At 46.8% G+C, this 23227-nt stretch overlaps 1 protein-coding gene across 1 annotated transcript; it reads left to right on the top strand.

Moving 5' to 3' along the window:
• The first annotated feature begins 10157 nt into the window (after positions 1 to 10157).
• Positions 10158 to 15699, top strand: LOC123408281 (glutamate receptor 2.8-like). Its single transcript, XM_045101425.1, has 7 exons — positions 10158 to 10382; positions 11193 to 11291; positions 11591 to 11876; positions 12764 to 13998; positions 14086 to 14398; positions 14492 to 14898; positions 14974 to 15699. Exons 1-7 carry the CDS (start codon positions 10158 to 10160, stop codon positions 15403 to 15405), a joined length of 2997 nt encoding a protein of 998 aa, XP_044957360.1. The 3' UTR covers positions 15406 to 15699.
• The last annotated feature ends 7528 nt before the right edge of the window (positions 15700 to 23227 follow it).

Raw genomic sequence — 23227 nt, 5'->3', positions numbered from 1 at the left:
GTACAACAATAGCATAACAGATAATGATCTCTCAGTTGCAGGCTTGCAGCTGAATTAGTGGTGCGAAGATTTGATTATGAACATAGCTATGGCAGATTTCACTATTTATTTAACAAGACTCAGCCTTCGGCTCAGGAACAGTCAACGAACTAGCTCAGTAACAATTAACGAACTAAGTTTTCCATGGTGATGCTCTTTCTACAGATCGTGCACTCAACTTGGATATTACATGGTTAGTCTATGGATATTACAGCTAATGTACCAAATCAAAGAACCCAGTAACCGCAGCTCTGTAATGACCGAGCCGGACAACTCTAGGCCAAGAATGGTGGAGACCTTAGCACACAAGGACTTTAGTTCGTCTGTGATGCATTTTATTCTCGTAGATACGTCCACCCTGTCAACTGTCCAGCCTTGGCAAATACTACCGAGCAAGGTAAATTTTGATCCTATCATCCTTCCAAGCTAACCAAATTAGGCCGCACAGGGCACCTAGTTCAGAAGGCACCACGTCACTTATTTCTTAGATTGAAATTGATAGCCAACCCAACATTAAACGACTCAGCAGCAGAATCCAGACACGCACACACACACACAGAGAAATCTGAATCCGAACCTCGACCTCACTTCAGATCTAAAGTGAGGCTTGAGCCCCATCAGTAAATTCAGACTACAGGGTTCTTAGATCTAATGAATCTCAAATGTTCTGTAAAAGCAGAAAACTGGACTAATGGCCACAAATGTCAGAAGTGGAGAAGCAACCCCGACCCGAAGAGCAGAGAAGAGGAAGTGATACTTGATGGTAACGTAAGCGTAACAAATATAGTTTACCATGAGAAGAGGAGAAGCAACCCCGGCTTGAGCCCGCACCCGCAGCAGAAGCACTGGCTGGCGAGCATGACGATGACCTGCGCGGCGATGAGGAGGAGGAGCGCGCCAATGCCGTAGCCGGTGGCGACGTCGGAGTCGTAGACGCAGTAGTCGTACTCCTTGGCCAGATCCGGCGTCACCGTGGGCTGCGCACCATTTTGCATCGACTAATTAACTAGCATGGCCAGGGAGGTCACGAGATCAGGCGAGCGAGCGAGCTTCTGGGCGTGCAGGTGCAGGGGCTTACCTTGCTGCAGTGCTGCTCGGCGGCGACGGCGAGGCCGAAGGCGATGAGGTTGAGGAGCAGGGCCGGCGGACACCTGCACGATAATGGTCTCGAAGGTGCCGTCGAGCTCGTCCTGGATGCGGAAGTAGTCGAGCTCGTCGAGCACATCGTCGGCGCCATATGCCAGGGCCTGCAGCCTCTGCAGCAGCTCTCCCAAAGCTTGGCTGTGGATGTCCCTGCCGCGTGCCCAACACCCATCCACGGAGGCAGATGAGGTCGCGCGACATCGGGGAAGGCCTGGAGGCGGAGCCAGTCGACCTGGAAGCCGTAGTAGGCGTGGGAGGAGGTGGGATCGTGAGGGGGCGGGGAGGAGGTGGCGGCGGCGGCGAGGAGATGGGGACGAGGGAAGAGGGGTGTTCGGTCTGGATGGGCTAGGGTTCGTTGCGTGGGTGAGAGAGAGGAGCTGGGTGGGTGAGAGAGTGAGGGGATGTGGGCCGTTGGATTTGTACGACTTGGACGGCTGAGATCGTTTTCAATAGGGTGATCCGTGGACTCTATTCTGATTGGTCGAGACATGCGTCATTTAAAATAATCTCTAAATGCTAAAATAATCTCTAAATGCTAAAAAAAATGCAATCTACCATATATTTATTGCAAAATTGGATCAAAATGAGTCTCCGCGTGCTCGCTCGTTGTCGTTTAGACAAGTCAAGATGTGAGGACGAGAGCGGAGGCAGGGGATATAGCCGATCCTAACAGGTTGTTGCAGGGGAGGAGGCGGCCAGGGAGCAACGCGGCGAGCGGCGAGAGTGAGGTCATGCAGCCCGTGCACGTGTCATAGTTGACGCCCAGCCAAGAGCAGGGGTGATCGTCATCGTGTGTCCACTTGGCAAGGCGGTCCAGTGGGTCGGCGACGCGAAGACCACCAGGCACCAACCCGACTACGTGAGCACGCCGTCGGTTGACGACGACGGATGCTTGCGCCTGGCACATGAATCAACCACGGTGGCTTACCTATTTTGGCCGTCGACCTCGGCCTTCTTGGTCTGGAGCGGAGTGGTCAGCACAACAAGGCGGGTTCACGAGTCACAGCAACGAGAGACACTGCTGCGAGAGCCACAGCAACGAGAGAAACAGCAACGAGAGCCACAGCAACAAGGCGGGTTCACGAGCCACAACACCATACAAATTTTGAAAAGTTAATTACATAGGTTACTGTAGCTATATTATCGGCTCTCGTGGAAAAGACAAATTTTCGTTGAATCAGCTCGAAGCGTCTCAAATTTGAACTGCAGCTATATTATAGTTTGATCTTTATTTTTCCGAAAAATCATTTCTAGGTACACAAGTATCTATTTAATGAGAGAAACATCAAAATATTTTCAAGATTCAACCACTAGGTAGGAACGGTCATACCCGTTGTTTTGACCGCATTTTGAAATGGCCATGAAAAATTCAAAAAAAATCAAAAAAATGGAAAACCTTTGCATTGTGTCATTATATGTGACAGAGTTACCAGGAAAAATAATAAACTTGTAATACGACAATTATTTTAAAAAAGTGTTCTTAAAAATGAGTTATCATGTGTGAAGATCCATGGCTTTCAAGCCAAATTATCAATCTTATAGCCACATTAATGACATAGTTTGTTGAAATGATATAATGTTATGCACAAGGATGCATATTGAAATAACAAACAATATTGATTAAGGAAGTTTTCATTTTCCTGGTATGTAAAAATCATTTTCCATTTTTCAAGTGTCCAAAATGAACTTTTTTGTGAAGGACCTACCATATATTTGTTTCAAAATTGGACCAAATCATTTTTCTAAAATAGTAGGCCATATTTAATGTATAATTGACAAAATGGTTGGATGTTAAAGGCTTTTATCGATTTCTCCTAAAAAAGACAAATTTTCGTTGAATCAGTTGAAAGCGGGTCAAATTTGAACTGCATCTACATTATAGTTTGCTCTATATTTTTGCTAAACAATTTATAGGTACACAAGTATCTATTTAATCATAGAAACATCAAAACATTTCCAAGATTCAACCACTAGGTATGAACGGTCATACCCGCTATTTTGACCGCGTTTTGAAATGGCCATGGAAAATTCAAAACAAATTCAAAAAAATGGAAAACCATTGCATTGTGTCATTATATGTGACAAAGTTACCAGGAAAATTAATAAACTTGTAATACGACAATTATTTTAAATAAGTGTTCTTAGAAATGAGCTATCATGTGTGAAGATTCATGACTTTCAAGCCAAATGATCAATCTTATAGCCACATTCATGACATAGTTTGTTGAAATGATATAATATTATGCACAAGGGTGCATATCGGAATGGCAAACAATGTTAATTAAGGAAGTTTTCATTTTCCTTGTATGAAAAATTCATTTTCCATTTTTCAAGTGATCAAAATGAGTTGTTTTGTGAAGGACCTACCATATATTTGTGTTTAAAATTGAACCAAATCATTTTTATAAAATACTAGTCCATATTTAATGTACAATTGACAAAATGGTTGGGTGTTAAAAGATTTTATCCACCTCTCGTAAAAAAGACAAATTTATGTCGATTCAGTTGGAAGCGGGTCAAATTTGAACTGCAGCTGCATTATAGTTTGCTCTTTATTTTTTCCAAAAATAATTTATAGGTATATAAGTATCTATTTAATCAGAAATACATGGTGTGGTGCCTTGACGTCGAGGTTTGCATGGTGGTCGAGGACCCCACCTCCAGAGTGCGTGAACTTGCATGCCAGTCGCATGGTCACCGCCTAACCGTTGCATTGCCACGCGTTCTAGGTGGAATAGTCATGTCTGGTGGGTTGGACAATCCCTCGATAGGTGTTAGCAAGAATAATACGATAGAATAATCTCATGAGGAGACTGAACTAAGCACAAACATGAATTAGCAGCCAAGTGTTTGATTAGCGGTGCGGGTAATTCACATAGACAATGGGCCTAAATTTTGGCTGAGGATGATCATCTACTAAGGAGACTCTCTTGCCAAATTTTTATCTCAAATGGATGAATCTAGGTGGCACTTGCTTTGCAAAGTAACACATTGTGCAGAAATATGGATGTTGAAGCTAGGATCAAATGAATGAATGGATTAAGCTGAAATTTGGTGTATGATGTTAATTTGGACATATGAAGGCACTGTATAAAAATTAGACCATTTGGACATGCCAAAGTGACACTTCCTTCACAATGTGCCAATCTGGACAGAAAATGATAATTAAAACTGGGCTCACATAGATGATTGGATTGAGCTTAAATTTGAAGGAGGATGATAATTTGGGCACATTAAGGTACTGTAAAAAATTCATAAAATTTGGATAAAGAAAAAATATACTTCCTTCACAATGCTCTCTACTGAATAGAATATTGGGAAAAATATTGAGGGAAACTGGCGGAATTAAATGAGTTAAAATTTGGTGCAGTGAGGTTATATGGTCAGTATAATCCCGTGGTAAATTTTTCATCAACTATAAAGCAATATAAAACATAGTTGCTTCACAAAATGAAAATATAACCAAAAACAAAGATTGGATGATGAGCTCACATGAATTGTTAGATGTGGCTAAAATTTTATGGAGAGCTACGTTTTGGGCACATAGATGATGTGGAAAAAATTCAACTCATTAGGATATTCCTATCTAGTACTTCCTTCACAAAGCTTTTAGCTGAACACAAACTTTGGAAATTTGCTGAGAAAGATTTACTAGGCAAATCGTTACGAAAGTTTTCATGAGGCAATGATTTGGATAGGAAAGAGTGCCCAAACAATATGAGGGTAATCAAAGAAATAGAAATAGCACTTTCTTCACAAAGTGCTATTCTGAACAGAATAGGAAAATGAATATTTTTGAATTATTTTTGAACTATGGAAGGGAGGGTTTTCACATATTTGAGAAATATATAGTCCAAAGTATTTATGAGATTTTTTCGAGAATTTTCGGAATGATAGAATAGTAGGTTGCTTCACAAACTAGGATTAGGTGGGATAGAATGGACCCACGAGTGACATGTCAACATAGTTAGAACATGTTACGACATTTTTACAATCATCGTAAAAGTTATGACAATCTCATCTTATGCGGTTACGACGTTTTGACTCACATCGTTGTAATTTATATGTAGATTTGATCCCCTCAAACGGTTTACGATGATCTCGGATGAAATCGTCATAGATTTATGACGAATTCGTCAACGACATTTTAAAAAACATCACATATGAGCATATTTCTCGTAGTGGACAAAGTCTTATAGGAGGAAAAACGCTCCCGAGGACACATGGGAATGTCTGTCAAGCTAGTTTTCATCATGTTCATATGATTCGCGTTCGTTACTTTGATAGTTTGGTATGTGGGTGGATCGGTGCTTGGGTACTGCCCTTACTTGGACAAGCATCCCACTTATGATTAACCCCTCTCGCAAGAATCCGCAACTACGAAATAAAAATTAAGACAAAGTCTAACCATAGCATTAAACAAGTGGATCCAAATCAACCCCTTACGAAGCAACGCATAAACTAGGGTTTAAGCTTCTGTCACTCTAGCAACCCATCATCTACTAACTACTTCTCAATGCCTTCCTCTAGGGCCAAATAATGGTGAAGTGTTATGTAGTCGACGTTCACAAAACACCACTAGAGGAAAAACAACATACAACACATCAAATTACCGAACGAATACCAAATTCACATGACTACTTATAACAAGACTTATCCCATGTCCTCAGGAACAAAAGTAACAACTCACAAAGCATAATCATATTCATGACCAGAGAGTTAATGAGTAGCATCAAAGATCTGAACATAAACTCTTCCACCAAGTAATCCAACTAGCATCAACTACAAAGAGTAATCCACCGGCGCAGAGATCGCCTTGAGGATGTGAGTCAGCTTGCCGCCTCGCGGAGCCAACTCGCCACCTCTAGGCAAGCCGTTGAAAAGGACCCACACCTTCTCCAAAGGGGGCACGGGATCAGGCTCCTCCGCCGCCGCATGGATGGAGATCAGGAACTGGTTGATGGGGCAGCGGATGACGTCGTGGGAACAAACCCGGAGCAGCTCAGCAGAGGGGAAGGGGACCGAGAAGACGAGGGGAGCCGTCTCGATCACCTCCCAAGCGAAGTCGAAAGCCGCGGAAGTCGCCGATGTAAGCAGCGAGCTCGACCTGGATGAGGGCGGCCGAGATCACCACCCCCTGCAGTAGCACCTGCTAGGGGGCCAAAGTGACCGTTGCCAGGTGCGGCCGAAGCGCCTCTTCCTCAATCTCAGCATCCACATAGTAGAAACTTCCCCCCCTTCGTACCGTACCCAAGGTAGGTAAGAGTCGTGGGGCATCGCGGAGGGGCCTCACACTCGGAGCAAAAGTGACCCGCGCATCCAAAGTTGATGCACATCGTATCGTCGCGAGTCCGCTGGCGGCCAACTCGAGAAGGGAACTCCGGAGCCGCCTACTCAGGAGCCCCAGACGGAGCAGGTCCAACGGCCACCCCAGGGACCGCCGCTGCCGCCTTCTTCTTCTTGGATTTCTTTTTCTTCTTAGGCAGAGCCGGCGCCGGAGGGGACTCCGCAGACCAAAGCCCCGGGGATCTCAGCCCGGGAGGCGTAGCATCCCGACGCCAGGCTTGGGCATCCGCCCGAGGAGAACGCCGGTCATCCCGACGAACCTCCACACGAGGAAACCGCCGGTCACCATCACGCACACGGGCAGGCGCACGGGACCCATGGGTCCCATCATCATGGCACTCCCCACGTGCATACTCACCCCGGCCCCGGTGCCAGCCAAAGTTCGAAGGCCGGGAAGTCGCCGCCCGAGCAGCCGGCGCCCAAGGAGCCGGGGGCTCCCTGTCCCGGGCATCCGCAGGGAGACGGGCCGACAGCTCCGCCCGGAGCGCGCCCTCCCGGTCAACGTCATCCTGACGCAGATGATCAGCCTCCCGACGACGAGCGTCACCCGGCGAACCAGGGAGAGGGAGCCGAACATTTCTGGCCGGATCAATGGGAGGAGGTGGGCAGCGAAGCGAGGTGCCCAGGTAGTATTCCGGGGACCTCGCCGGCCGCAGAGCCTCGCCCCGGCTGGACGGTGGAGACGCCCCGGCCGAACCAGCAGCAGGACGGGAAGGGGGCCCATCGGCCGCAGGGCGGAGGGGCGACCCCGACGGCAGGGCCCGTTTCGGGCGCACCAGCCCGCCCCCGACGACGCGAGTCATCGCGACCTCGAGGTAGGACCGCGACTGCGGGGGAGCGGAGGAGGGAGGGATGGAGTCCGGGCGTCGCGGCAGGGACGCGAGCAGGCAGGTGGCAGGCGTCGCGAGCGAACAGGTGGCTGGCAACCCGGCCTCGGGACAGGAGACTGACGGGAGGGACACAGAGCGGTGCGACGTGAGCGAGCAGGGAGATGGCGGCGCGATACGGGAGCGGGGGACGGACGGGGCAACCCTACCCCGTCGTCTCACCTCTTCCCGAGTAGCGGGCCAGCCGGCCCACGACCCAGTACCCCGGCGGTCAAGCCTGACCCATCTGGAAGGATCTTCGTGGGCCAGGCCCCAAGCACGGTTGGCTGTATCTAGCACCAATTGCGCCCGAGAGCAGGCCTCCACCACGACCTGGGCAGAAAGAAGACCTGGCCTAGCCCCACGCGGCCCACTAGGGCTGCGGCCGGCCCAGTCGCCAGCCGCCCCCTTCACAGCGCAGGGGACAACGCCCCGCATCCGCGCCGCCCTCGCCTTACCGGACCATGGCACGATCGCCGCCGGCGCGGCCTGGCACAGCGGGACAACCGCCAGCAGGGCCAGGGCACCTGGCGCCACCACGGGGGATAACCCGGGTGGCGCAGCGGGCCGAGCAGCAGCAAGAGAGGGGCGAGAGACGCAGGCCCGCGAGGGAGGAGCCCGCCGGGCAGATGGGGCACGTCGGTGCGCCGTCGACGTCTTCCCCCACCGACGGACAGGGCGGGCCACCTCCCAGAACTCCTCCAGCAGCGGCGGCGCCCGCGAGACCGGAAGTTCCACCGGATCCCCCCTCGTCCTCCTCCTCCTCCGCCCAATCAGCCCACGAGGACGACGACCGCGAGAAACAGAGCATGGGACCGCCGCGCCCAGCTGTGGCCATGGCCGGAAACGCGCCGGTGGCCAGCCCCGCGCCCCGCAAGGAGGCTACGCGCGAGCCAGGCTCCCGACGGCGGAGTCGCCGTTCAAAATTCAAACGTCCTAGGTTTGGTTCTTTAATTGGACGCTTGGCAAGATCCGGGAACGGATGTGTGCATCTTGAAATGATAGCACCAATTCGTGATGTCACATTAACAGTCATGAATTATTACACAGTTTCTAGCTATCTTAGGTTATGTTTGGAATCACAATAGATTATAATAATTTGGATTATGAAGATACATTATATAATCTGGTTTATAAAAATAATCTAGATGGACATGTTTGGAAGCCAGATTATATAAACTGTAATCCAGGTTTTATATTGTACAATGACATGTCTGCCGTCTGTTTTTTAGCTGCAAATGTAATAATCTAGGTGGACATGTTTGAAGGACGGTGATGATGACAGTAGGTAATTATCTTCAGGTTTTCAAAGGTAATGGGTCATTAGTAATTCGTAATCTGATTTTAGCTGGGGTAGAGTAGATTATGAGTTTTTAATAATCTGCTCATCTAGTTTTTATAAACTGCAGTATAATCTGTCCTGTTTGGAGACATAATATATTATAAAAATCGGATTATATAATTTGGATGGTTCTAAACATAATCTTAGTTGAGCTTACTTTTCTAGGCTATTGTTTTTTTCTCAAAAAAAAATATGTACCCTCATTGAGTCATTCGCCCCCGCAAAAGAAGAAGATGTGAAACAGCTTGTGACAAACAGGGACAGTTGCGGTGAGATGGAGAGAGTAAGTCAATTCCACGTCGATGCTCCAATTTAATTGTCTTTCATCCGCTAGATTTTCTGACGAACTCAGATCTTTAAGGGTATCTTTCAGCGGAAATATTTGATCAACTTCGTCTTCTGAGCAACAGCAGGACCATTCTTGGCGGCACATTTGTCCGGTCTTTCGTTCTCACCGGAATATTGTCAATGGAACAGTCCGCAGATAGCCTATGTCAACGGAAATAATTGGCTGCTATTGATTGACCAACGTCAATAAATGAAATGCGGTGGCTAAAGATCAAAGATGGTATAGCTCAAGTAGCGTATTAGCTTGGATTGGTCAGGTTTACAGAGACGAGGTCTACACGGACTACCGTCCAACAGAGCGAAACTGCGGTTACAGGTTGCGGCGCGCTGAAGTCTTTAGGAGAAGAAGAGGCTGGGTGTTACATGCTGGTGATCTGCTAAGTTTAAAAAAGTTACTGTTGCTAGGATTGTTTCCCAGTTTGGTGCTGTGCCGCTGGTTTCAGAGCTTGAAAAGTTGAAATGGTAACAGCAGTGCCGAGTTTTATGATGCGGCCGGTGTTTTGTTGCACCTTAATGCTTGCAGTTTGATCCGGACTGAACCCATAGGAGCGGCACTATATGTTATCGATTTTTTTTATTTTTTGTTGACATGATATGTTATCGATTTGATGATGAATGAAATGTGAGCTATCCTCCTTCAATTCCAAAGAGAGGGAGAAAAAAAAAATTCAAAGACATGCTTTGAATTCGCCAGCATAGCCAAAATTAGGTAAGGGGCATCTTGGTCACTCACTCACTCACTCTTAGTTTCTTTACACGGTTCATGGTCAACAGTGAACGAATGGGTGGGAATCTTGTTGATTCGTAGATTTTCCATGTGAGGCTGAATCTCACAAAAAAAAAACGACTTCCTCTGCAGCTCATTCAAACTTCAAAGTCAAAGCAGCGCATTTTTTCTCCAGAGACTAGCGGAGGAGTCCAACATCGGAGACAGTCCACTCCACAGTCCACACACAGATGACAGCGACAGAGAGCTTTAGACCCGACGAGATCGTCGTCCACTCGTCTCGTCGACGGTGACTCTAACGCAGCATACAAAATCCCGTCGGCCGAAGGGTTCATCCTAGCCCTCCATGGCGGGTGTCTCGGCGCTCGCTCTCGCTGCTTCTGCGGCGGTCCTCTCCCTGCTCGTTCTTTCGAGCGCCGGACGGTCGCCGCCGTCTGGGCCAGTGGCCGTGGGCGCGCTGCTGGACCTGACGAGCGACGCGGGGAGGCAGAGCCTCACCTGCCTGTCCATGGCGCTGGACGACTTCTACGCGGCGCACGCCGGCTCCGGCGCCGCGCGGGTGGAGCTGCGGGTTCGGGACTCGCGCGGAGAGGTCGTCGCGGCGGCGCGTGCCGGTAAGGCTGAATTGACGCATTGTCCCGGACAAGTGTTTAATATTCTGAAAAAACCATGGGAATTGTTTAAATTTAGGAAAAGCATGAAATGTGTGAAGCTACTAAAGGTTTAATTAAAACAGTGTTATGAAACCCATATTTTTTTAACTTTTCAAGAATATTCATTAGCATTGTTTGCAAAAAAGAACATTTGTAGATATGTTTTCTGCTTTCTTCATACGCCTGGCTAGCTCTGCGTTTAAAGTAGGTGAAGACATCGAAACCATAACAGACTTGTCACTAAGTTAGGTTTAAAAAGTAAAAGACGGTTAACTAATGAAATGCCTCTTATTTATTGTGCCACATACAAAATGCCCCATTCACACAGATGTCCCATATATTTTTTGCCGCCTTTACATGAAAATCTAATTCGCATCACTTAATTTCACGTGAAGCCTCAAGGAAAAGACATGACACAACAGCGAGCGGTGATGGATTGTTGGGATGCTGGCGAGGCTGAGCCAGGAGCAAACGGAGTTGTTGTAGGGGAGGAGGGGGGGGGGGGGGGGTGGCGAGGCTGGGCCAGGAGCAAACGGAGTTGTTGTAGGGGAGGAGGGGTGTGTGTGTGTGTGTGTGTGTGTGAGGCCACGCAGTAGCAAACGGAGTTAGGGTGGGGGAGGCGCCGAGGCCACGAAGTAGCAATGTCACTGGTGGAGAAGGATTTTTACAGGTTTGGATAGAGCGCAAGTACGGAATCATGTCGGATTTTTAAGTACATGGGATGACAGCAACACCAAGAAGGGCAGCCCGGGCAAGGGGTGCAGCGCAATGCCAACCACATCGAAAGGAGATGCGGTTGTGATGGCGTCAAATATGATAGTCGCAAGGTAAGAGAAGGCCAGAAGTGAAACACGCAATCCAACAATTATAAAAAATTAACTGTTTTTCCAAAAAAAAAACATGCAACCAATGCATTTGTCGGCTCCTTATTTTGCTATTTTCATGAAAAATTTTGTATTAAAAATTATTATTAACCTTTAGTAGTAAATGACAAGGATTAGAGGGGTAAAAGACATATTCCCTTCGTTCGAAAATATTTATTATAATTATAAATATATTTAAATGTATTTTAATTTTAGATACATTAATTTTTATTTATGTATGCGACAAGTAATTCTGGAAGTAGGGAGTAACCGATATATCTGCCCCTCCACAGACTGCAGACCGCTTCGAGCGCTCGCTTCTCCTCCGCCGCCGGCGGGCGGCCAGCCACCATCTGTCGTCCTCTTCCGCGCGCCCACCCCCTCCCAGTCCTCTTCCTCCATTGCCACGCCGAAGGGTCGTCCGCGTCCGCCCGTCCTCATCCCCCGCTTCCGGCCCCCAGATCCCCCCTCCACCGTTCCTTCCGGCGACTGTAACGGCGACTCCCGGTGACCATCAGCAGCAACTCGAACCGGCGGTAATCATCCAAGGTGAGCTTCCCTCTCCGAACCGGGTGTACAGATTTCCCTCGGCGGGCTTCCGCGGCAATAATCCGAATCCCAAGCCGATTGGGTTTGCCAAGCTTCATGGCTTGGCCAATGCCAGGCATAACTGCATAAGGTCGCAGCAATGTCGCGCACTCCCGGGAATGACAACCATCCGTGCGTTTCCCCGGGTCATCGGGTTATCTTCTTGGTGTTCCTTGTTTAGGTGGGTTTTCATCTGTCTTTCATCTTTTTTAACAACGGATCTAACTATTGTTTACTGGAGTAGAACGTACGAAAGAATCTCAAATGATGCTTCACAAGGAAATCAATGTATTTAACATTAAGATAATAAGATGTGTCATCTCTGCGCAGTTTTGTTGTTGTGGTGTGCCTGTGCTTTCTGACTTTACAGGTGCTTTAGGTCGGGTCAACACTTTTGTTAATAATAAGCTGCTAAGCACCACCAGCAGATAATGCATTCGCCAGCCAAGGCACCATTTGAGTCTCTATTTTGTTGTGTCCCTCTTGTCGTGTGCATCCAAAGATCAATCGGGAGCTTCTTTGACAATGTGCCCTGTGAAGTTAAAATGAATTCAATGTGTTGCGTACTTCCTGTTCTTCTTTCAAACATAGCTCTTTTATGATACTTACGCTAAAAAATCTTAGCTTTCAATTTTGAAAACTAAATCCTAGTATATGTTTTGGTTGTGTACAGCAGAGTGCTCATAGGGCATCTGAACTCATGGTAGATTAGTTAGTAATGCACTCAACCAGGATTCTCTGTGATTTAGTACATATACTAGGCATGCTTTTGCAGTGAGAACTTTGAGTGTATCTCTGATTAACCAATATTGACTTGACTAATCTGTGTCCTGTGTATTTGCTTGCAGCCGATGATTTGATCAGAAAAGATCGAGTACAAGCCATCATTGGGCCTGAAACCTCAGCCGAATCTGAGTTCGTTGGATACCTTGGGAATCATACGCACACTCCAATACTCTCTTTGGCTCCAACCTCTGCCGCATCGACGCTTTTCTTTCTACAGATTGCACCCAATGTGTCCTTTCAGGTCACTCCAGTTGCTGCTATCCTTGATATGTTCACATGGCGCACTACCATCGTGGTGTATGAAGACTCGCCATATGGAGCCCGCATCCTCGCGGGGCTCTTTTACACCCTTCAGGGTTACAACATACGTATCATGGATAGCATAGCTTTGCCGGTCGGTGTGACTGAGGACTACCTCAACAAAGTACTCTACAATATCAAGGAGACACCCACACGAGTGTTCATTGTGCATATGCACCCGGATCTTGCTGCTCGTGTCTTCTACCAGGCCACTATCGCTGGTATGATGTCTGATGGCTATATCTGGATAGCCACTTCCAGCATTGGCGGTGTAGTGGAGAGCTTCAGTCCTAACAAGATCGATCATATGCAGGGGGTTGTCACCCTTCGACCTTATGTGCAGGCAACAGATCATATCATGAACTTCACTGCAAGGTTCAAGTCAAGGTTTCAGATGGAGAATCCAGGCATTCACGATGTACCCAACCCGAGCACTCAGCTGCTCTGGGCTTACGACACTGCATGGGCTCTTGCCAAAGCAGTCCATATAGCCAGAGTGTCCAGCTCAACACCTGGGAGAATGCTTCTCGGCGCAGTCCTCAACACAACATTTGATGGGCTGGCTGGGAGGTTCAGTTTGTTAAATGGGCAGTTGCAGCTATCAACACATGAGGTTATCAACATCGTCGGTAAAGGTGCAAGAACAGTCGGTTTCTGGACGCCTGAATCTGGGATCTTGAAGAGTTTGGAAACCAATAGTGTGACAGGGCTGAAACAAGTACTCTGGCCAGGTCATCTAGCAATTGCTCCAAAAGGGTGGGACGTGTCATCGAACAAGCGGCCTCTTCGTATGGTTGTGCCTGAAAAGCAGGGATTTAACGAGTTTATTGAGATCACCTACAGCCCAACAAGCAATAGTTCTACTGCGAGAGGCTACTGTATTGATATTTTTGACATGGTCATGAAGAATTTGCCCTATCCAGTGGCCTACCACTATGTGCCACTTAGTGATAGCTCGCAAAATTATGACAATCTTCTCAGCCTAGTGCAGGAAAAGGTCAGTGTAGTTTTGATAGTAGATAACAGCGAAAACATTAAGCGAATTAAGAGAAAATAACTCCATGTTACAAACTTACAATTGCAGAAAGCTGATGGCATGGTCGGTGATACGACCATCACGATGAGCAGGATGAATATGGTGTCCTTCACAAAGCCTTTCACCGACACGGGATTGTCAATGGTAGTGGTAGTGAAGGAAGAAACTGAGGGGGGCATGTGGATCTTCCTGCAGCCACTTACAACTACCCTCTGGATCACCAGCTTAGCCTTTTTCTGCTTTACCGGTTTTGTTGTGTGGGTGGTTGAGCACCGAATCAACCCCAAATTCCGTGGCACACCTTGCCAGCAGTTTGGCACCGCCTTCTACTTTGCATTCTCGACTCTTGTCTTCTCCCACAGTATGCATCTCCTCATCTCATCATTGTTTACTAGTACTAAGTTCTTTATTGGAAGTATTGAGAATTGACAAAAATGAAACATGTTAATTTTAGAGGAGAAGCTGGAGAGCAACCTGTCAAGATTCATGGTTATCATATGGGTCTTCCTTGTCCTTATTCTAACATCAAGCTACACGGCAAACTTAACATCAGTGCTGACAGTCCAGCGGCTCCAACCAACAGTGACTAGCGTGCAAGATCTCCTAAGAAACGGTGATTACGTGGGGTATCACAAGGGCTCCGCTGTGCCATACTGGCTTGAGAAAATGGGCTTCCGCAAGGAAATTTTACTGGGCTATAGCACAGTGGAGGAGTATGCTGACGCCCTACGGAGGGGATCTGGCAATGGAGGGGTGTCTGCAATATTTGACGAGATCCCCTACCTAAAGGCATTCCTTTCCAAGTACTGTGAAGGTTACACCATGATTGGCCCGACCTACAGGTTGGGAGGCTTCGGGTTTGTAAGTTCGTTTCCCTGGTTAAAGATTTCATCCACTCTAGAATGTGTATGTTTTGACTTCTGTTGCATGTGTTAGGCTTTCCCGATAGGGTCGCCAATTGTGCATGACGTGTCACAGGCCATCTTGTCTCCTGCAGTACAAGAGGAGATGGAACGGATAGAGAAGAAATGGTTCGGTGACCTGGGAGCTTGTCAGAGCAAAAGCAACAGCGTCGGCTCATCCAGCCTCGGTTTAAGCAGCTTCAGTGGGTTGTTCCTTGTCAGTGGCACCGTGTCAGGCCTCGTGCTCCTCATCCAACTGGCAATCTTCGTCTACCAAGAGCACAACAAGCTCTGGGACACATCACTGCATAAATGGTTTCAATGCCTTGATTTCCTTGTTGGCGCCAAGGATTGGAGGTTGCCAATCTTCAACGGACCACACATCAGGAATGACGATAGTGTGAATCAGCCCCATGGAGCTACAACAGAGGTTACTGCCATGCATGACTTCACTTCTCCACTCTGATGTTCATGCTGGTACTCCCCTGACAGAGGAGATATTGAAGCCTGGGTTTTGTAGCAACTTGGAGCACTAGTTTCAGGTATCAAGATAGTTTTTTTGTTTGTGGTTACTAGGATAGCATAGTTTGGCGCTTCCTTTTTTTAAAATAAATAGTGTATGCTGATGTATCAAGGGAACAGTTTACAGTTGTGGCATTTAGTGAATTTTTTTTTGCTGATCATGTAGGAATTTTCGTCACCCGTTGGATGTTGCCATGAGATTTCGCTCATCTGTTATGTTATTTGAAACCCTAGCAAATTGCCTCAGTTTTATACTATTGTTTGAGAAGGCAGGAAAAAAATATCTGATGGGAGACATCTATTTAGTTATTGCTTCCGTTCCTAAATACAAGTCTTTTTAGATTTCAATACAGACTACATATTGATGTATATAGACATATTTTAGAGTTTAAATTCACTGATTTTGCTCCGTATGTAATCCGTATTGAAATCTTTAAAAAGACTTATATTTAAGAACAGAGGGAGTATATGGGATTAGATGTTGATGTTTACTTGCTGTTGTTACTACCCATACAATTTTTAATTTCACCTAGATATATACTGGCTATTGAATGCAGCCTTTAAGAGGGCAGATGCAGTGCATGTTGAAGCGCACAAACATTTTCACGGTACTTTGTTCTTCTCATAGAGTGGAGTATTTCTGGAACCAGTCAGGATTACTGAGTATATTTATTAGTTTTCTATAATGAACATATACCATAGTTGTCGCCTGGATGAATTGTTTGCTCTGACATTATCATAATTGGCATTATTTTAATCTATGACAAGGATTTAGTTTATAATTTGTAGTACAAGGGGATTACTGAAAGAAAGGAGCTACTAAAGGCATGATGTTATCACGTAAAATGAGTAATTACTCGGCGCAAGATTCTTCAGGGAAAATAGCAAATTTGATATCAGTTTTGAACCCTTAAGAAGCACCTGCCGGAAACACCGGGGCGGAGTTTGCGCGGATGTGTTGCTGGCATGTGCGGAAACATCAGAATGCGGTTGTCTTCCAGTGCCAATTGCCGCCCTTGAGTCATATACGCTGCTGTTGTCGTGAAGATGCGGTGTTATGGCAAGGGCGGCTCCGGGCTGCACGGCGTCACCATTCGGCCTTGTGGCTCAGTGCCCTCTCTCTCTAGTGTTTTTTCCATGTGATGTCTCCCCCCTCTCTTGTAAATTGAATGGTGTGCCTGATCTATGCTGACAGCCTTGGAACAGACTAGCCTGTGACATCTCAGGATAACCTCTCGCATCGAGTGAAGGTACAGTTACTGCAGGCATTACAGTTTACAAGCTTATTGGTGCACTGACATTTTGATCAAACGAGGAGAGATGAAGAGGACTACTCCTTTGATGAGCCCTCGTTTTTTCCGGATAAAAGGCGCTATTAATGACTCACAAGATCGCACCAAGATATGTTTTGTCAAAGATGGAAGGGTGCTTTGTTTTATATACATCATCAAATTAAGAAGATAAGTCCCTATATGAAGTTAAACACTTGTCCGACTTAATTTGTAGCATAGACATTATTGGCAGATTTCATTTAATGCCGCCATTAACATATCTCTTGATTAATATTTTTGTCTCAGTTAATGCAGTGGGTGCTTTTGATTCAGATCTCTGAGTTTAGTTTCTAATGCCAGGACAATTAGACATGCATACCCTTACATGTACCTTTTGTTGCATTGAGGGGTATGAGTCACCTTTTTCCGATAAAGGGTGGATTTTATCGGCTCAAAGGGTAAATCACCTCCCCTGCTTTAAGAACTAAAAGAGGTTGATTCGGCTTAGAAACAAGTTTAGCTTCTAATGTCTGGTTTGAGGGTCGGCGTTGGAGATGCCCTTATACAGATAAGGAAATCGGAATTTACAGCCTCCAGCCATCCAAGACTAGAAGGATGCGTTTGGTTACCTGCATTAGGATGGGCCAGGCCCGCGCGAGAAGAAGTTGGCCTATTTGGTTATCTGGGTTGCATTGAATAGTTGGGCCGTATGGAACTTAAAGCAATTCTCAGCTAGGCCCGCTGGAAATGGCCGAATCGGCAGTTTCTAGCGAGCCAGGCTGGGGCGATGCAGGGAAGGGGAACGCCGCACTCAGCAGTTACAGGGTGGAGATGGCGAGAGACAGCGGGAGCAATGGCGCTTCTCCGAAAAAGTGGTGGGATGAATTTGCGTCAGCGTCTGCCGGTTCGCGGTCGCCCTATATAGCCAGGGTGACCGGCGCGCCAAAACTCCCCCCACCTCTCGAGCTTGCACTCTGGTCCGGATCCACATCGACGACAAGGTAAGCGATGCAAGTACTCTGGCGACCGGTTGCCTACGACGGCGGCGGATCCACTCCTCGTCTTCTCCTTCGTCCCGTACCTTCACTGCATCTATAAGTTCGACCCCCTCCCCCTTCCCTCTACTAGTTCTAGCTAGACGTATCGATGGGATGGGGTTAGATGGTCCGATTTGTTCCAGTATGATATTGGACTAGCTAGTTGGGATGGATTTGAAGCATGCTAGTGGTTATTTTCTTGGATGTTCATTGATGGATTGGCAGCATGCTTACATGTTCATGGATGGAGTGGTAGTATGCTTGTTGATGGATTGGTATCGTTGATGCCCCCAATGTCGCCCATGCCCCCTGAGCTCGCCGATGCCCCAATGCCGCCCATGCCCCCGATGCCAGAGTATCCAGACACCGAGGAGTCACACAACATCAACATTGATGCTCCTGAGAAAAGAAGGTCAGGACGTTCGTGTCATTGATAGGAAGGGGAAGCGATCAGGCTTGATGGAGGAGGAGATGACCATGTTCAACGGCATGACTGAGGCTATGAAGGAGTTGGCCATGGCCGTCAGGGAGAGCAAGACGATCGAGGTCCACCGTGAGCTCTACGGCGCTATGATGGACCTGTTGGGGAACGTCGCATGGGAAACAAAAATTTTCCTACGCGCACGAAGACCTATCATGGTGATGTCCATCTACGAGAGGGGATTTCCGATCTACGTACCCTTGTAGATCGCACAGCAGAAGCGTTAGTGAACGCGGTTGATGTAGTGGAACGTCCTCACGTCCCTCGATCCGCCCCGCGAACTATCCCGCGAACAGTCCCACGATCTAGTGCCGAACGGACGGCACCTCCGCGTTCAGCACACGTACAGCTCGACGATGATCTCGGCCTTCTTGATCCAGCAAGAGAGACGGAGAGGTAGAAGAGTTCTCCGGCAGCGTGACGGCGCTCCGGAGGTTGGTGATGATCTTGTCTCAGCAGGGCTCCGCCCGAGCTCCGCAGAAACGCAATCTAGAGGAAAAACTATGGAGGTATGTGGTCGGGCAGCCGTGAGAAAGTTGTCTCAAATCTGCCCTAAAAGCCCCATATATATAGGAGGAGGGAGGGGGACCTTGCCTTGGGGTCCAAGGGACTCCCAAGGGGTCGGCCGAGCCAAGGGGGGGAGGACTCCCCCCCCAAACCGAGTTGGACTTGGTTTGGTGGGAGGAGTCCCCCTCCCTTCCCACTTCTTCCCTCTTTTTTTTTCTTTTCCTTTGATTTTCTTATCTTGGCGCATAGGCTCCCTTGGGGCTGTCCCACCAGCCCACTAAGGGCTGGTGTGTCCCCCAAAAGCCTATGGGCTTCCCGGGGTGGGTTGCCCCCCTCCGGTGAACTCCCGGAACCCATTCGTCATTCCCGGTACATTCCCGGTAACTCCGAAAACCTTCCGGTAATCAAATGAGGTCATCCTATATATCAATCTTCGTTTCCGGACCATTCCGGAAACCCTCGTGACGTCCGTGATCTCATCCGGGACTCCGAACAACATTCGGTAACCAACCATATAACTCAATAGTCTGTCTTCCTTTAAAGATCCATTCTACTCAATAGTCCTATGACCATCAAGTAGTTCTACCAAAGTCTACACTTTGTTTTCACACATGGATCCTCTCTTGGATTTCATGGCTTCTAGCCATTTGTCGGAATCTGGGCCCACCATCGCTTTCTCCATAACTCGTAGGTTCATTGTTGCTCAACAACATGACCTCCAAGACAGGGTTACCGTACCACCCTGTAGTAGTACGCGACCTTGTCAACCTACGAGGCTTGTAGTAACTTGATCTGATGCTCGATGATCACCATCATCAGCTTCCACTTCAATTGGTGTAGGCGCCACAGGAACAACTTCATGCGCCCTGCTACACACTGGTTGAAGTGATGGTTCAATAACCTCATCAAGTTCTACCACTCTCCCACTCAATTCTTTCGAGAGAAACCTTTCCTCGAGAAAGGATCCGTTTCTAGAAACAAACACTTTGCTTTCGGATCTGAGATAGGAGATGTACCCAACTGTTTTGGATATCCTATGAAGATGCATTTATCCGCTTTGGGTTCGAGCTTATCAGACTGAAACTTTTTCACATAAGTGTCGAAGCCCCAAACTTTCAAGAAACGACGGTTTAGATTTCTCTAAACCTCAATCTATACTGTGTCATCTCAACGGAAATACGTGGTGCCCTATTTAAAGTGAGTGCGGTTGTCTCTAACGCATAACCCATAAACGATAGTGGTAATTCGATAAGAGACATCATAGTATGCACCATACCAAATAGTGCGTGGCTATGACGTTCAGACACATCATCACACTATGATGTTCCGGGTGGCATGAACTGCGAAACAATTTCCACATTGTCTTAACTGCGTACCAAAACTCGTAACTCAGATATTCATTTCCATGATCATATCGTAGACAATTTATCCTCTTGTTACGACGAACTTCACTCTGAAACAGAATTGAACTTTTCAACATTTCAGACTTGTGATTCATTAAGTAAATACTCCTGTATCTACTCAAATCGTCAGTGAAGTAGGAACGTAATGATATCCACTGCGTGCCTCAGCACCCATTGGACTGCATACATCAAAATGCATCACTTCCAACAAGTTACCTTTTTATTTCATCTCAATGAAAACAAGGCCTTGCTCATGTGGTATGATTTGCATGTCACTAGTGATTCGAAATCAGGTGAGTACAAAGATCCATCAGCATGGAGCCTCTTCATGCAATTTATACTAACATGATTCAAGCGGCAATGCCACAAGTAAGTGGTACTATCATCATTAACTCGTATCTTTTGGCACCAATATCATGAACATGTGTAACACTACGATCGAGATTCAATAAACCATTGAAGGTGATTATTCAAGAAAATAGAGTAACCATTATTCTCTTTAAATGAATAATCGTATTGCAATAAACACGATCCAATCATGTTCATGCTTAACGCAAGCACCAAATAACAATTATTTAGGTTTAACACCAATCCCGATGGTAGAGGGAGCGTGCGACGTTTGATCATATCAACCTTGGAAACACTTCCAACACGTATCGTCACCTCGCCTTTAGCTAGTCTCCGTTTATGCCGTAGCTTACATTTCGTGTTACTAATCACTTAGCAACCGAACCGGTATCCAATACCCTCATGCTACTAGGAGTACTAGTAAAGTACACATCAACATCATGTATATCAAATACACTTCTTTCGACTTTTGCCAGCCTTCTTATCTACCAAGTATCTAGAGTTGCTCCGCCTCAGTGAGTGTTCCCCTCATTACAGAAGCACTTAGTCTCGGGTTTGGGTTTAATCTTGGGTCTCTTCATTAGTGCAGCAACTGTTTTGCCGTTTCACGAAGTATCCCTTCTAGCCCTTGCCTTTCTTGAAACTTAGTGGTTTTACAAACCATCAACTATTGATGCTCCTTCTTGATTTCTACTTTCGCAGTGTCAAACATTGTGAATCGCTCAAGGATCATTGCATCTATCCTTGACATGTTATAGTTCATCACGAAGCTCTCAAAGCTTGGTGGCAGTGACTTTTGGAGAACCATCGCTATCTCATCTGGAAGATTAACTCCCACTTGATTCAACTGATTGTCGTACTCAGACAATCTGAGCACACGCTCAACGATTGAGCTTTTCTCCTTTACTTTGTGGACAAAGAATCTTGTTGGAGGTCTCGTACCTCTTAACAAGGGCACAAGCATGAAATCACAATTTCATCTCTTTAGAACATCACTTATGTTCCGTGACGTTTTACAATGTTTTCGGCGCCTTGCTTCTAAGCCATTAAGTACTTTGCACTGAACTATCATGTAGTCATCAGAAACGTGTATGTCGGATGTTCATAGCATCCACAGACGACGCTCGAGGTGCAGCACACCGAGTGGTGCATTAAGGACATAAGCCTTCTGCGTAGCAACGAGGACAATCCTCGGTTTTACAGACTCAGTCTGCAAAGTTTGCTACTATCAATTTTCAACTAAATTTTCTCTAGGAACATATAAAAACAGTAGAGCTATAGCGCAAGCTACATCGTAATTTGCAAAGACCATTAGACTATGTTCATGACAATTAGTTCAATTAATCATATTACTTAAGAACTCCCACTCAAAAAATACATCTCTCTAGTCATTTGAGTGGTACATGATCCAAATCCACTATCTCAAGTCCGATCATCACGTGAGTCGAGAATAGTTTCAGTGGTAAGCATCGCTATGCTAATCATATCAACTATACGATTCATGCTCGACCTTTCGGTCTCATGTGTTCCGAGGCTATGTCTGCACATGCTAGGCTCGTCAAGCTTAACCCGAGTGTTCCGCGTGCGCAACTGTTTTGCATCCGTTGTATGTGAACGTTGAGTCTATCACACCCGATCATCACGTGGTGTCTCGAAACGACGAACTGTAGCAACGGTGCACAGTCGGGGAGAACACAATTTCGTCTTGAAATTTTAGTGAGAGATCACCTCATAATGCTACCGCCGTTCTAAGCAAAATAAGGTGCATAAAAGGATTAACATCACATGCAATTCATAAGTGACATGATATGGCCATCATCATGTGCTTCTTGATCTCCATCACCAAAGCACCGACACGATCTTCTTGTCACCGGCGCCACACCATGATCTCCATCAATGTGTCGCCATCGGAGTTGTCGTGCTACTCATGCTATTACTACTAAAGCTACTTCCTAGCAAAATAGTAAACGCATCTGCAAGCACAAACGTTAGTTATAAAGACAACCCTATGGCTCCTGCCGGTTGCCGTACCATCGACGTGCAAGTCGATATTTCTATTACAACATGATCATCTCATACATCCAATATATCACATCACATCGTTGGCCATATCACATCACAATCATACCCTGCAAAAACAAGTTAGACGTCCTCTAATTTTGTTGTTGCATGTTTTACGTGGTGACCAAGGGTATCTAGTAGGATCGCATCTTACTTACGCAAACACCACAACGGAGATATATGAGTTGCTATTTAACCTCATCCAAGGACCTCCTCGGTCAAATCCGATTCAACTAAAGTTGGAGAAACCGTCACTTGCCAGTCATCTTTGAGCAAAGGGGGGCGCTCGTAACGATGAAACCAGTCTCTCGTAAGCGTACGAGTAATGTCGGTCCAAGCCGCTTCAATCCAACAATACCGCGGAATCAAGAAAATACTAAGGAGGGCAGCAAAACGCACATCACCGCCCACAAAACCTTTTGTGTTCTACTCGAGAAGACATCTACGCATGAACCTAGCTCATGATGCCACTGTTGGGGAACGTCGCATGGGAAACAAAAATTTTCCTACGCGCACGAAGACCTATCATGGTGATGTCCATCTACGAGAGGGGATTTCCGATCTACGTACCCTTGTAGATCGCACATCAGAAGCGTTAGTGAACGGTTGATGTAGTGGAACGTCCTCACGTCCCTCGATCCGCCCCGGGAGCTATCCC

Source organism: Hordeum vulgare, chromosome 7H, assembly GCF_904849725.1.
Source record: "Hordeum vulgare subsp. vulgare chromosome 7H, MorexV3_pseudomolecules_assembly, whole genome shotgun sequence".
Lineage (NCBI taxonomy): Eukaryota > Viridiplantae > Streptophyta > Magnoliopsida > Poales > Poaceae > Hordeum > Hordeum vulgare.
The sequence above is the reverse complement of the archived record's forward strand: the minus strand, read 5'-3'. Positions and strand labels throughout refer to the sequence as shown.